The sequence below is a fragment of the Polypterus senegalus genome, chromosome 10 (assembly GCF_016835505.1).
Source record: "Polypterus senegalus isolate Bchr_013 chromosome 10, ASM1683550v1, whole genome shotgun sequence".
In the NCBI taxonomy this organism is placed as follows: domain Eukaryota; kingdom Metazoa; phylum Chordata; class Cladistia; order Polypteriformes; family Polypteridae; genus Polypterus; species Polypterus senegalus.
In genome coordinates this window covers 171929755-171945992 of record NC_053163.1, presented here as the reverse complement: position 1 = coordinate 171945992, position 16238 = coordinate 171929755, and the positions used below count along the sequence as shown (strand labels likewise).

At 41.2% G+C, this 16238-nt stretch overlaps 2 protein-coding genes across 2 annotated transcripts in view; both read left to right on the top strand.

Annotated features, from left to right (window-relative positions):
- The first annotated feature begins 3326 nt into the window (after nucleotides 1–3326).
- Nucleotides 3327–16238, top strand: part of LOC120538088 (cobalamin binding intrinsic factor-like) — a 48386-nt gene continuing 35474 nt past the window's right edge. The window contains exon 1 of the mRNA XM_039767514.1: nucleotides 3327–3531. Coding sequence (XP_039623448.1) covers nucleotides 3462–3531 — 70 coding nt within the window. The 5' untranslated portion in view covers nucleotides 3327–3461. The remainder of the gene's footprint in view (nucleotides 3532–16238) is intronic.
- LOC120538092 (histone H2B 3-like) lies at nucleotides 10044–10475 on the top strand. The gene has a single exon (XM_039767517.1). The coding sequence runs from the start codon at nucleotides 10052–10054 to the stop codon at nucleotides 10427–10429; it is 378 nt and encodes a 125-aa protein (XP_039623451.1). The 5' UTR covers nucleotides 10044–10051; the 3' UTR covers nucleotides 10430–10475.

Here is a 16238-nt window from a genome sequence, read left to right as displayed (position 1 = left end):
GGTTTGGCATATTTGAGATGGCATGTTGTTACTTTCTATATATATACTTAGACAAACATATGTGAAATTAGCACATAATATAAATTATGTGTTTCCTCTAATGGAGCTTAATTACACAAGCCCTGCCAGTTTTACCTGTATTTGAGTTATTTGCTTTAAGTTTGAAAACTGAAAATCACTTGTTTTCACAACGTGTTTCACAGCATGCCAGCAGATGAAACCGTCACTAATACGTCCCTGAGTACACCTGCTGTGACATCACCAGAAAAGGTGAGGGGATTGGCTCACCCGCTGTTCTGATGCGATGGATTGTCCTTTCTTGTGGCTCTCCTTTGTGTAATTTCACGTGACTTTGTAGTCCAAGGAAGAGAGTGTTGTAGTACCTGAAGCTGGGCGATGTCTTTGGTATCATATTGCCTGTAAATGGTGGGCACCCCAGTCTGGTTTATTGGCATGGTATGGATTGTCACGTCTGAACTACTGGCAACTCTCTGGCTGGTAGGAGTACCAGTGTGTGTTACCAAGTGTTGGCAGATGATTCAAAATGCAATGGCATGTCTGGGCCAGACACATTTCACTGTTCTTTTCAAATTACTATATGGCCTCCCTGTAGCACCACACATAAAGTTCAAATCCTTGATGCTTACCTACAGAATAGTCGGTGGGTCAGCACCTGGACAAATGGAGACACTTGTGAGGTTCCATGTTCCTTCTCGACCACAATGTCATCTAGTGATACCACCTGCATGTGGCCTTAAATCTCAATTTGGACTGTTTTCATGCATTGTTCCTAGCTTGTGGAATGAGATGCCCATCTCCATCTGATCTGCTGACCCCTAACTGTGTTTAAGAAGTGTCCTGTTAGGGATAGAACATTAGAAAGATTTAGCTAAGAACAGGCCATTCAGCCCACCAAATCTGACCAGTCCCATCCACTTAATTGCTCCATAATAACAGCATGTCGAGTTTTGAAGGTCCATTACATTCTATTGTCTACCACACTACTTGGTATCTTGCTCCTTGTGTCTATGGTTCTCTGTGCTAATAAACAGCTTCCTAATGTAACCAATGAATTGTAACTAACTTGTATTTTGTACTGATCAATTTTGTCACCTTGTCTTCCAGCACTTGTTCCCAAACTGTCCCCCAGACTGATATTTACTCTATTATGTTGACCTCTTGTGTAAGTCACTGTGAATAAAAGCGTCTGCTAAGCAAAAAAATGTAAACGGACAGAGGGGGAACTTTTAAGTTGTAATTTGCATTTTTCTGCACGTTCAGAATAACACGAAATGTAAAAAAAAAAACAATTTGGACATGAGCGTCAGTAGGTTTATCACCCTAGGAACCAAGTTACTCAAATTTATTCCATCACATTTCAGTAATTATTTACCACACTAATGCTGATCTTTCTGATCATAAAATAAGTCATTACGACAGCAATCGACGAAAAGAATTCATAATGAATTGCAGAATTATGGTATGTGCCATAATTTTTGAGATATTATCAAAAATTCATTTGAGGGTTCCTCTAGAGTGCCTCTTTCTCTTCCACGATTTATCTCAAAAACTAATCAGCACTTCGTCATCTCAGAACAGGCTTAAGTTTCGAGTTTGGTATCTCTCCGTCCAGCTGTTTTTGCTCTAGACCATCCTCAAGACACTGTAACACACAGACACACGCCCATCATTGAGATTTCGATGTTTTCAGTATCCGGGGACCCTAAAACGTCAGGATCCGTCAAACACCGGAAATCAAAATTTTTGATGAATCTAAAGTTTTCGCTCCTCCCTCATCAAAGATAGGTTATGGTGGGGGAGGGCACAAAGCAGAAAAAAAACTAATTTTATGCATTGATGGGGACGACACAACAGAGATCTTCTTTATTTACCAATCTGAATGAACTTTTTTTAAAACAAAGAATGGAAAGTCCACAGTAAAAGCAGGAAAAAGGACACCTTTGGAGAAGATTGTGAAGTCTACTGGTACAGGATTCAGGTTCAATACCAAAACTGTGGGACTGCTCATTGTAATGCCTGGGCAGCTGTTATACTTCTCTTGAACCTGAGACACCGATCGTCATTCACGGAAAATGGGCCGGGTGAGGAAGATACAGAACAGCAGGGCTAGGTGCAAATGTGAACAGTGCCTTTATTCAGAGAAAGTGTTCAAAAACTGCAGTGTGGAACCAATAAATAAGTCAATGTGTAATCCATAACAGCTGTGTTCTTGTGGAAGTTAAAAAATAACAAACAAACAAACAAACAAATAAATAAATAAATACATTGAAATACAAGGTAAAAGTACGGTGAGGATCCATCCATGAAAAATCACCCAAAACCTCTGTGCTTCCTTCTAAAACTGATGTCTCCTCTGCTCATCCATAATGGAGACAGAAGATGTCCTCCAATGGGTGCAGTCAGCCCTTAACCTGGATTGTGTCCTTGCCTCCATCGTTTGGCATCTATGGGGATTCCTTGAGCCATGCTCACTTCTCCTACCGCCTTCCCTTGGCGTCACTGGGAATTTCTAGGACAGGTTGGTTGCTCCTCCTATCTGGGTGCCAGGCAGGAAGGACCGTCACCGTGAGTTCCATCTGCTCGCTCGAGCTGAGACAACATTCCCGACTGCCTAATAACCTCACTGGCTCAACCACAATCCTGACCCTCTTCTCTTTTCTTCCTGTTCTTTAGCCACCCAGTCTTTTTTTTTTCAATATTCCCTGCATCTTGCATAGGCTCTTTTAATTCTATAGTGAACTCAGGTCCCAGACTGCTAAAGCGGAAATCGGCCAACTTGCTCACATCTGCATGTGAATGCGGCCTCCAACAATTGAATCTTCAACATCTTGGGGCCACTCATCTACACAACCTACACCTGCCCAGAGCCTAGTTGCAGTGTTTTTAGATAAAAATGGCACATCACAGTGGACCCCTAAATGAGCTTTACCACTCTCCCCAGCCCGGTGAATCATTTGAACGAGTCTCTGTCAATAACATGCCAAAACCGTATGTGTTAGGTTAACTGACCTGGTGGGAATGATTGTGGGTTTCCTGCCTTGCTCTCAGTACTGTCAGGATGGGCTTCAGCTCCCAGCGACCCTGAACTGGAATGAAATTAAAACCTTTTACAGCTAAGATGTTCCTCTTGCAAAACCCCACAATAAGTAATTGAGTGTATGAGTATCAGGTTCTCAGGCCCTGTGGCTAAGATTAGAGTTAAAGATGGGTGTGAAGATAATTGACGTGTTGTCTAACTGATAGATGTGGACTATTAATGCACAGGGGGTATATTGTGCAGAACCTGTTTGCCAACAAGAGTGATGAGAAGAATGTAATGCAAGAGTGAGAGAGAAAGAGAGAGAGAGAGAGATGGAGCTTTAGAATCATCTCAAGGAGGGCAGAAGTGCAGTTGTCACCCTGAGCAAAGACACGCGTCTGTGAAATTATCGGATGTCGAAATGGGTTTACTGAGGACAACCAGTCTTCTTCTGGTGTTTCTGAGCCAGTGCCACCTCTACCCTTTTTGCGGTGAGTCTCATGTTGGGTACGAGCCCGTCTTTATCCTCCTTATCAGTTTACTGCTGTCTTTGCAACGCTGATGAACCTTTGTCTTTCTGACTGCGAGGTCCTTTGTCCTCTGATTGCTGTCGTCCACCTGTTCTGCTCATAGCTTGCACATGAATCCAGCCAGTAGCAGATGAACTCCTTTGACTCGTTTCTCCGTCTGTTTGTTCTTCTGCCAAAGATGCAGTGATGACTGCCTTTTCCTTCCTCTTCATGTAAATTGTCTGGGTCAGCCTGGCTGTGCGTCCATCTGTCTAGTTTCGTGAATCTCTCTCTATCTCAGAGCACTTTAATGCTTGCTTTCTATCTAAGTGTCGCTCTTTTCCCCTAATTATTCCTTCAGACTTTTTTTATGGACTCTTCACTAATCTTCCTGCTTGCTAATTTCTCCTGTAAATTGGATTGGCTGGGTCTCCATCTGTCTGCCTACTCGTCTACTTTTGCGAATCTCTCTGTCTTAGAGCACTTAATGTTAACTTTCTATCTACAGTAAATGTCGCTCTTTTACCCAAACTGTCCCTTCCAGCTCTGTTAAGGACTCTCCATTACCCTTCCCATTTGCTCATTTTTCCTATCATTTTAAGTGTCGAGGACGGCTTGGCTGGATCTCCATCTGCATGCTTACATGTCAGCTTTTGTGAATACCTCTCTCTTAGTGCACTAATGCTTACTTTCTTAATTATTTATATTTTAATTTTATTGAATTTTTAAAAACCAGATAACAATCCATACACATAACTCGAGTTTTACAAAAAGAAAAAAAGAAAAAGGTTCGAAACAAATCAACCCCCACCCCTGAGAAAGAGAGCTAGGCCAGCAGTGTAAAACTTTATGTTAGTAAAGATAAGTGAATAGATAAAATAATAAATGAAAAAAAGATAAATGGAGTAAAAGATGGGAGAGAATCCACTTGCTTGATTTAAATGCTTATTCTAAAATGTTATTGATTAGATAGATAGATAGATAGATAGATAGATAGATAGATAGATAGATAGATAGATAGATAGATAGATAGATGATACTTTATTAATCCCAATGGGAAATTCACACACTCCAGCAGCAGCGTACTGATAAAGAACAGTATTAAATTAAAGAGTGATAACAATGAAAGTGTAACAGACAGACAATAACTTTTGAATAATGTTAACGTTTACTCCCCCGGGTGGAACTGAAGAGTCACATAGTGTGGGGTCTCCTCAGTCTTTCAGTGGAGCAGGATGGTGACAGCAGTCTGTCGCTGAAGCTGCTCCTCTGTCTGGAGATGATCCTGTTCAGTGGATGAAGTGGATTCTCCATGATTGACAGGAGTCTGCTCAGTGCCCGTCGCTCTGCCAAGGATGTCAAACTGTCCAGCTCCGTGCCTACAACAGAGCCTGCCTTCCTCACCAGTTTGTCCCTCTTCTTTATGCTGCCTCCCCAGCACACCACTGTGTAGAAGAGGGCGCTCGCCACAGCCGTCTGATAGAACATCTGCAGCATTTTATTGCAGATGTTGAAGGATGCCAGCCATCCAAGGAAGTATAGTCGGCTCTGTCCTCTCCTGCACAGACATACACTGGGTAAGCCTTACTTAACTTGATACTCCATTGGGCCCCTGAGGTCCTTAACCTTAAAATTGCTCCAGGAGTGCCGTCTAATGGCTGACCTTGCACTATGACCCCCAAAAGTTTCCCCTGAGGGATTAATACAGTGTACAGTGTAGGGTGGAGTGGTGGCTCTGAGGCTAAGGATCTGCACTGGTATCCCGAAGGTTGCCGGTTCGAATCCCCGTCACTGCCAAAGAGATGCTACTCTGATGGGCCCTTGAGCAAGTCCCTTAACCATCAATTGTTCCAGGGGTGCCCTGACTCCAAGGGGTACATGAAAACCAAGTAACTTCCTTTGGGGTTAATAAAGTATAATAAAAAAAATACTTAGTTCTTGTCTAAGGGTCTCTTTCTCTGTGTCCCTCACACTTTCAGTAATCCCTCTGTCAGTCTTTTCTTCTCTCTTTATTTCTGCCGATTTAAAGTGACTGGGACAGCCTGTGTGTTGTGCACATACAGTATGCCTACAGGTGTAAATACTTGTCTCGTACTAAGCTGGTCGTGTGTTCTCCGTCAATCCCCTTGTACTTTGCCTATGGACTCGCTGTTTGTTTTTGTCACTTGTCAAACGGGTGATCCCTTGCGTGTGTGAGAGTTGACAGCACATGAGGGCTCAGTAATGCATACGGCACACGGACGGCATTTAATCAGCGCTCAGGCACTGACACGACGCACAAATAAAAACAGCTTCGATGGCTTGACCTCTGTGGAGCGTTATGGCGTAGGCTCGATGCAGAAGAACCAGTCTGCCTGGCATGGAGCAGCTGCCAGTTTCACAGTAGCTTTGCTATTGTTTCTTTTGTGATACCTGAATCCTCTTGTAATTCTTCTGTGGTTTGGATTTACTGGCTTCAACCACTGCTTATTACTTTCGCCTTTTGTTCTGCCTTGCCTTTTTGTTCAAGCCCTTTGAATACTTCAATAACATGTTAAAAATTCAAAGACGTTTGTTTGATTTTGCTTGGACGGAGGTTTTATGGTTACCCCCCTCTTCATTTGGTATTAGGAGACATTTGGAATTTTTAAAGTCTTAGCCCCATTTCTAGCTCTAGACAGGTTTGAAGCCTCACTGTGGAGTTTTGGGACAAGGCTGCCTGGGGTCAGGTCTTATGAGGGGATCCTGACCCTGATGATTACCAAGAGGACCCCGCCGCTCTGACGAGTGCTCCGAAATCATCAAGGGGACCACCCCCACTCTAAAGACTCCATTGTGTTTGAACCGCATTGAATTGTGAAGACATTTACATGGGAAAAAGTGGGTCACAGAACCAAAATGATCGAGAAACACTGCAATGGAGCAGACTTGATTTGAAAGATACAACTTAACGTAAGAGGGGGGAGAATGAATACAAGTGATGGTAGACTAACAACTACTGCTGTGAAAAAAGAAAGTGTGACTAAAATGTTAATTATAGATAGATAGATAATGAAAGGCACTATATAAAAGTATCAAAGATAGATAGATAGATGAAAGACACTATATAACAGATAGATAGATCTGAAAGGCACTATATAATAGATAGATGCATAGATATGAAAGGCATTATATGATGGATAGATAGATAGATAGATAGATAGATAGATAGATAGATAGATAGATAGATAGATAGATAGATAGATAGATAGATAGATAGATAGATAGATAGATAGATAGATAGATAGATAGAAAGGTAATGAAAGGCACTATATAAAAGATAGATAGATCTGAAAAGCACTATATAATAGATAGATAGATAGATAGATAGATAGATAGATAGAAAGGTAATGAAAGGCACTATATAAAAGATAGATAGATAGATCTGAAAAGCACTATATAATAGATAGATAGATAGATAGATAGATAGATAGATAGATAGATAGATAGATAGATAGATAGAAAGGTAATGAAAGGCACTATATAAAAGATAGATAGATAGATGAAAAGCACTATATAATAGATAGATAGATAGATAGATAGATAGATAGATAGATAGATAGATAGATAGATAGATGAAAGGCACTATATAAAAGATAGATAGATAGATAGATGAAAGGCACTATATAATAGATAGATAGATAGATAGATAGATAGATGAAAGGCACTATATAATAGATAGATAGATAGAAAGGCACTATATGATAGATAGATAGATAGATAGATAGATAGATAGATAGATAGATAGATAGATAGATGAAAGGCACTATATGATAGACAGATACTTTATTTGTCTTCAGCAGGAAATGTGGCTTTTTACGGAAGCTCTTTAACTATTTAAACACATAAGTAGGCCTGTTTCTGTCGGTATAAAGAAGCCCCCCATCGTGTTTAGTGACACACTTTTGCTGAATGATCCAATGACTGAAAGTCCTCAGTGTTAGTGTGTCGTTCTCAGATCTCAGAAGGGGACGCTCCCCCAGGAGTTGATGGTGTGTAACTAATTGTGTGCTCCATTTGAAGTTGGAATTTCCAAGTTCCCAGCTAGATTTTTCAACTGAAATGACCCCTTAAGTCAGATTTCCAACTTGGAAACTTGGGGCTGGTCTGTCAAGTCCTAGTCTGACTGAGTTCAAATCGTGAAGTCAATCCAAAAGGGCTGTAGTATTATACTGTTTATTAGCTCTTCTGTCGATTTGTGTTTCACTAAATCAGCTGAACACACAGTGATGTCCAACTTCTATCCATGGACATGATACTATGGTGTTCGGATATGCAAAATACTGCGTAGTGTGTTGTTATCAATTGCTGTCTATTCTAATGGAGCAAGCATAACAAAGGTTTTCCTGAACACATCCATATTCGTTTTCCGCATGTTTTATTGGAATGCAGTAAATTTGGGTGTGGCGCCATTCTCAGCTTTAATATCCAACTTCCAAGGTAAATGGAACTCAGCATGAGATACAAAAGTCCAAAGGAAAAAAAAACAACAGGAGGGCAGAATAAAAACACGTGGAGAAAAGTGCCTGGATGCCCAGTGGGCAAAGTGTATGGAGGGGATCAGGTTCAAAACCAGTCAGAAGAGTAGGGAAAAGTTAATGAACAAAGTTGAATTGGGTTTGTTGATAATTGGGATTTTGGCAGTAGAGTTTTACATCATGAATTGCACAGGCAGGAGCAGAAAATGACAGTTCTTTAATGGAATCTCTCACCACTTTCTGGTATACGTTTACATTTTTTACGCTGCTATGCGGTTTTTGAGCTGTCCTCGGGCTGGACATTTTTCTGGACCTGACAACCCTGCACAGCAGAGAAAGACCATTAAAAAAAAGTGTGTCAGTTGAAGGAGTTATGGGTATGATACCTACGGTGGAAAGTCAATGGTGCCCCCTTCTCTTGGTACCCTAAGCATGTGCTTAAGAATTAACACAGGGGTGCGTGTAGTGTTAAGGTTTAGGAAAGAGTAACAGGAATTAATATATTAGTCAGAATAGTGTTTGTTTTATTATTTTCAATACAACTATTAAGGAGATTATAGAAAACAGAATCAAATTAACTTCCTTCAGGATATGTTTAAAAAATACAAGGAGGTGTAATCGGTTCTGAAAAGAGAAATACTGTAAGATGGAAAGAAAACAGAACACCCGAACGTAGAGGGCAAACATGAAAGGATGTTATATCTCCTGTCCAGCAGAGGGCAGCAGTGCATCAAAAGAACTGGTATGGATCTGGCAGTGCAAGTGAAAGAAAAGTTGTTTTATATGTACTGTATATACAGATTTTCTTTCACTTGCATTATATATTTATATTATTATATTATATATACATACACGAGGTCTATCTGGAAAGTGCCCAGCCATATGATATGAAAAACGGATCTATTTATTGTAGATACAAGAAACATTGTACACGGGACAATGACGCCTCAGTCCCCTTCAATGTAGGCACCTTGGACCTCACACAGCTCTCCCAGCGTCTCTTCCGCTGTTCAAAACACTCTGCAAAATCCTTTGTTGGAATCGCCGTCAGCTGCCTCATCGTGTTTTTCCTAAATCTCATCGACAGTCTGAAATTTCTTCCTTTTCAAATGTGATTTTAATTTTGGGAAAAGCCAGACGGCCCAGGGCGCCACATCTGGGTTATAAGAGGGCTGAGTCACCTGGGTGATGTGATGTTTCGCCACTCATTGCATCGTCGCCGAAAGCCTTCTGTATCATCCGAACAGTTTCCGTGGACGAATGTTAAAGCTTAACGCAATATTTTACGCTGATTCGGTGCTCTACTCGCTCAGTCATTTTGAAGGCGACGGCCACACAGCACACATACAACGGCGTCTAGCGCCTCCACTGACTAGTGTAGTGAAGTCGTCAATGTTTACGCATGCGCATATAATATATAAAATATATATAAAATCATATTAACACTGTAATGCAATCCTTACCTGCTTTGCAAAAAAGATCATATTACATGCGGTGTGCGGCGCAATATTAAATAAGTACTGAATCACTGAATATATAAAAGAACATATTCCGGTCAGCGGAATGAAGGTCACTCAGCTTTAGTTCTGTCTTGTGCCATTTCAACGCTGCTTGCTAAGCGCTTTCGTGCGAAAGGGGATCAGCTACATTTAGAAATCAGTCCTATATTTTTAAAGGCACAATAATTATTTTGAATGTACGTGTTCGGAACAATATTATAATAGTTCAATTTCTTCGGCTTAGTCTCCCTCAGACATAAACGTTTTAAATCACGGCGCTGTTTGATGACATTTCTTCGTGATTTATAAAAAGGCAAAGGACAATAGAACGCGAAGCGCGCGCACGACGTTTTTTTTTCTTATTTGCATATCAGGGCCGAAAAGAGAGATGCTGCTCGCATTCAATTGGTGGATCCGTGTAAAGTTGCAGCAGCCTAATTTGCATGAGCAGTAATAAAAGTCCGGCCCAGAATGGGAGGGCTTTAAACATTCGAGAACACCGCTGAAATGCCTGAACCGAAATCTGCGCCCGCACCCAAGAAGGGTTCCAAGAAAGCCGTTTCAAAAACCCAAGCTAAAGGTGGAAAGAAGCGCAAGAGGACTAGGAAGGAAAGCTACGCCATTTACGTGTACAAGGTGCTTAAGCAAGTCCATCCCGACACGGGGATTTCTTCTAAGGCGATGGGAATTATGAATTCATTCGTGAATGACATCTTCGAGCGTATCGCTGGTGAGGCTTCTCGTCTAGCGCACTACAACAAGCGCTCCACTATCTCTTCCCGGGAGATCCAGACTGCCGTTAGGCTTCTCCTTCCCGGAGAGTTGGCTAAACACGCCGTGTCCGAGGGCACCAAGGCAGTTACCAAGTATACCAGCTCAAAGTAAATAGAGATTATCAGTAGAAATCAACGGCTCTTTTCAGAGCCACCCACCTTCTCAAAAAAAAAGCGGTCCATTAACTTCAGTTAATTGCAGGGGTTTCTGTAATTTATTATGACGTTATAATACGTAAATGTGCACGCGGGCTCTTTAGGGTTTTGACTGGACTTTTTCTTTCCAGTTGCGTTCGTTCAAGCGGGTTTTCAGTCGAACTGTACGGAAGAACGTAAGATCGCTGCTAATTTGATACTTGGGTTTGCAAGGAATAGTCTTTAGAGAAATTGCATTTTTGGTGGAAATAAACTATACGGTCGAAAAGGTATAACTTTGAAACGTCATTGTTTCCCAGGTAAAAATTGCATTTGGAGCAATCTGACCAGATTTTGTTTTAGACTTTGCTTAAAGTGAAAGGTCTATCTCGAAGAGATTGCCTCGTGTAATGAACACATTCACGAGGCCAACAAATTATAAAATATTCTCCCATAAACTTACAATACATGAGCTTCCGAAATAGATTTAAGATATGTGCAATGGAATGGATCACAGGTAACAAACTCCAATTAAGACTTTTAAAATGCTCTTTGGTGATTTAAGACAGCATAATTCTCTGTATTCATAAGTGGGCGAGCGTGGTGCTTTTCATATCTCGAATATGGTAACGCTGTGGCGTTTTCAATTAATGTTGCCAGCTTTAAAGTGCTAAAAGACAACCCCGAGTTAGTACAGAAGTGAACGACTTGTATAAAACGCGAGGCGCATGACGAAGCTTTATTCGGATTTCCCGTTCCACCTTAAAACCTGCGATATTGTGTAACCCCTAACCACGTGCACTTCAGAAGTGGCCATTCACCTGAAACTAAGCCTGGCCAATACTTGGATGGGAGACCATCCAGGAAAAGGTTGTTTCCCCGCGGCCTGCAGGGGGCGCTGACCCCACTGTAGACAAAAGATCCCTGTGCAGTCATCTTGGCCATCCCCAGGGTTGGTGAGCGTTGTGGCGCAAAAATGGCTGCTGTTGCATCATCCTGGTGGGTGAAGTGGCTCCCGACTCACTATGAAAAGCGCTATATAACTAAGGAATTCTTTGACACATCTGCATCGATTACTATCACAATTTTCTCCTGTAAACCGTCTAACAATACATGCGGTCCCACTACATATATGCCGAATTACAGGAAGTTTCACAGTGCATTGTTTTGCTTGTGGCCCTTTGAACTTTGCACAGTGGCACACCGTATCTCTGCGAAGACCGAAGTGATCAACGCAGGTTTTTGTTCCAACCCACTAAGCAAAATGGTCTATTTTAGCGTTCTTGCTTATTTCCCTCCATTAATTCGTTTTTACACTCAAAGCTGTATTGTTTTTAATGCCCTCTTTATTGGCAGGTAGAGGACACCAGCAGTACTAACTCGCCCTTTGTGTGACCTACCTGATTTAAGAAAATATTTCAATTGAAAACGAGGACCTAGAAAAAGTACAACATAATGGGGTGGCATTTTAAAGCTAAAACACTTAAGTCACAACACATACGCATTAAAGGATAAACTTGGATAAAAAAAATAAACCACTACGACCCTCAGGATCTACTTTTGTAAGATGCTTGCCATTACTCTTTAAACGTTTTAAATTAGCAAGACAAACTAGCGCCTTAAATAGGACTGCTCCTTATGTAGAGAAACATGGGCGGCTCTGAAAAGAGCCTTTGGTTGTTTGTGTTAAGTGGTAGCACCCTAACCTCCAAAGCCGTATAATGTCCTTCCCTGTCTCTTCAGAGCGTACACAACATCCATGGCAGTCACCGTCTTCCTCTTGGCGTGTTCAGTGTACGTAACAGCATCCCGGATAACGTTTTCCAGGAACACTTTCAACACGCCGCGAGTCTCTTCATATATCAAGCCAGAGATTCGCTTCACTCCACCACGGCGAGCTAAACGGCGGATGGCCGGCTTTGTAATACCCTGGATGTTATCACGAAGAACTTTACGATGACGCTTAGCACCCCCTTTGCCAAGACCCTTGCCTCCTTTACCACGACCAGACATCTTCTTTCCACTTTGTAAAACAAAACGATGAAACGAATCACCGCCAGCCAAGTTTTTATAATGAATGACAACGACCTGTTAGAAGGCAGAAAGCACGTCAGTAAAGATCTGCGCCTGCGCGGTTGGAACTCGTTCGTTGGTTGTTTTAAACAGACGCGTCAGCAACAGCTTCGTTTGAACTCAGATGTGCCGCCGCATGCAAACCAATTGAGCAACGCTTCGACACATTTAGGCAATTGAAATAGAATTATTTTTCTGTTTAATAAATGTTTAGTTTACAGGGCACAATCCTTCATAATAATAATGTTCTCACCCTGTTCTTTGTTCTGACTAACAGACAGTTAATAATTTTAGCAGTTTTAAAAAATGCAATTGTGGGATTCTGTATTAATTGCTACTTTTTATATTGTGTTTTGATTGCACGAAAATAACTGCTCATGTTGAAGTTTTTTTCTGTCCATACAAATTATTAGCAAGCTTTGACCAAGAAGGTTTTAGCAATGTTGAACAACACTACATTATTCCCTCTCCCATCTGGAGAACAAAGACTCCTACGTCAGGATGCTTTTTGTTGACTACAGCTCCACTTTTAACACGGTTATTATCCCCATAAACTGTGCACTTGGCCTGCACCCCACCCTCTGTGACTGGCTCCTAGACTTTCTGACTGGCAGGCCCCAGTCTGTCAGGATTGGTAATTGGAATTTCAGCCACCATTATCACAAACACAGGCACCCCACAAGGATGCGTCCTGAGCCCCATCCTCTACACCAAGAGTACCCCAACTTTTTTTGGCCACAGACCCCTTTACCAAAAACTTTTAAAACCGTTGACCCCTAGTCATTTACTTTACTTAGTCAAAATAATAAATTATTACAGTACTCGATATTAAATATTTCACCAGATATCAAACTTTTCATTTGAATCACATGTAATTCATGATTGAAAAAGATAAAAGGACTATGGAATATGGCATTATCTTGCGCGACATTTAATATCGAAACCCGCACTAACGAAAATTAAAGCAAAAAAATACAAGCAGATTTTTTTTTATATTTTTGACATTTATGAAAAAAATATGTAAATTCAAAATAAGTACAAATACTGCCTGCATTTCTATTTTGGTTCAGTCATATTATTATCTGAAGAAATAAAAACTTTTATTAACAAACAATTTACCTACCTGCACATTACACTTTATACTTCTATTCTGTTTTTATACTTTAGGCTGCGTCTGTTGCTTATTATTTATGTTTGTCTTTATACGTTGGTTTTGGCATTTGGTGTGGACAGCAAAGAAAGAATTTCATTGTACCGGGAAACGTGTGTCCCAACTGTGCACGTGACAATAAACTTTGAACTTGAACATTCACCAAATTGTACCCTGTGGTGTTCTGTCCATGTGTTGCTTGCCTGCACATCTTTCTTTTCTATCTTGATGTTTTTGTTTGTTTGTTTTTTTGGGCTTGTATCCACTGCAGTGTTACAGATATTTGCTAATTCACTTTTTCTTGTCTCAGTTTCTGTTTTTTTTTTTTTATTATTTTCACGGAAACACAACTTTTCAGACAAATGGAATTTTTGAATTTGACAGGGCAATTATGTTGCTTAATATTATTATTTGGCTGACACCTTTATCCAAATCAATTTGGAATATTTAAAATACTATTTGTTACATTTCGTTTGCTTTTTCCAATTGGCAGGGGGACTTGCGCACGGTAACAAAATGTCAGAGAAGTGGGGTGTTCATGTTATACACTGGTGCAGCAGGCAGCGCTTCCACTCTGGTTCATATCCTGCAATCAGGCATGGTCAATATGGAGCTTGTATGTTCTACCCATGTCTTGCTTAGATCACCAAAGATGTACCTGCTAGGTGAACTGGTTATTTGAAGTTGGCCAGAGAGTGGGATGTGTAGGAGTGGGCCTTGTGATGGACTAGCGCCCTGTCCAATCTTTCCTGCCTTGCTCCAAGTACTGTCCCTTTGCTGAAATAAATTTAGTGGCATTAAGAATGTGAAGATATTCTATTGTTCTGGCTGGTCCTATATGAAAAATCTCCAATAAACAAAGTTCTCCTCCAGATTCCTCTTCTCTTTGTCACCCCCTTTATCAATACCACCACCATATGTGCAGAACCATCTAAGAATTTCTTCAAGTGATATAACCTGGTCTTTGGGATTGGTTCAGCAATGGCTCACTCCAAATCTAAATTATAGTGTGTGGTAAATATCTGCTGAGGAAATAATTGGCTGTACCCTTCCATCTGTGGCAGATCTCTATACATCTTGTTTTGCTAACACTGTCATAAGGACCACCACAGGCTCATCTCACCCAGCTGATCACTAATTCCAAAAGCTCCCCTCTGGTAAACGCTTCAGGTCTATTAAAACTAAAACTAATAGACACCTCAAAAGTTTCTATCCCAGAGCCATAGGCCTCTCAGACCAGTGACTTATCCTGTCTTTTTTGTGTTTTCATGCGTCCTGTCATATACTGTATGAGGCTGTGTGTGTTTACGGCATATATACATGTGCATACACTCACTCTATCCCTTGCACATCTTTTGCACATCTCTTTTATAATTGCTCTATTCTGCAACCTTGAAGTTTTTCTTTTTAACTTGTTCATGTTATTTGTATGTGATGCTATGTTCAGTTACAAGCAGCTCCAAATCTACTAAATTCCTGTACATTAAGTACTGGCGAATAAAAGGGATTCTGATATCTATAATCAGAGGTGAACAGAGTGAAGATCACAGGACTGTTCTTTGTGGTGCTCCAGAATTCTTCACTGTGTGCCCACACCCCTACTGTGGATAAAAGGGTTATGAAAAGGGAAGGATGGATACAGAAAAGGGCGGCACAGTGGCGCAGTGGGTGCTCCTTGCGTGGAGTTTGCATACTCTCCCTGTGGGTTTCCTCCGGGTACTCTGGTTTCCTCCCACAATCCAAAGATATGCAGGTTAGGTGCCTTGGTGGTCCTAAATTGTCCATGTTTGCCAATCACTAAGATTTCTGTTTTTTTTCCTTATTTTAGTTGAATCAGTGAGCCAAGAGCATCAGGGTCATCAGGCGCTGTCGATAAATAAAGCTGTGTGTCATCTGCATAGCTGTGGTAGCTCACCTTGCCCTTTGAGATAATCTGACCTCATGGAAGCTTGGAGATTGAAAAGAGCAGCGCACCCAGAATAGATCCTTGTGGTACACCCTATTCAATGTCATACCACACCGAACAACAATCTCCACAACCTGTTAAGTAAGACGCTGCCAGAAAGGCCCACCCATTGTCCCCAACTCTGGTCCTGGAGGGCCCCAGTAGTTACAGGTTTTCATTCTAACCCTTTTCTTAATTATTGTCCTGTTTTTTTCTGCTAATTAACTTCTTTTGAATTCATTTAATTTGACTTGCTCTCGAAGAGGGTTCGCTTCCCGGGTCCTCCCTGCGTGGAGTCTGCATGGGTTTCCTCCCACAGTCCAAAGACATGCAGGTTAGGTGCATTGGCGATCCTAAATTGTCCCCAGTGTGTGTGCTTGGTGTGCCCTGGCTGGGGTTTGTTTCCTGCCTTGCATCCTGGCTCCAGCAGACCCTGTAGTTAGGATATAGCGAGTTGAATGATGGATACAGAAAAATTCAATGCTTCTAGTTCATATTATATGCAATAGCAAGAAAATAGCTTCTTAAATGACTTGTTATTTAGATGCTTTAATGCACGGGTGTCGAACTCTGGGCCTGGAGGGCCGCAGTGTCTGCAGGTTTTCATTCTAACAATTG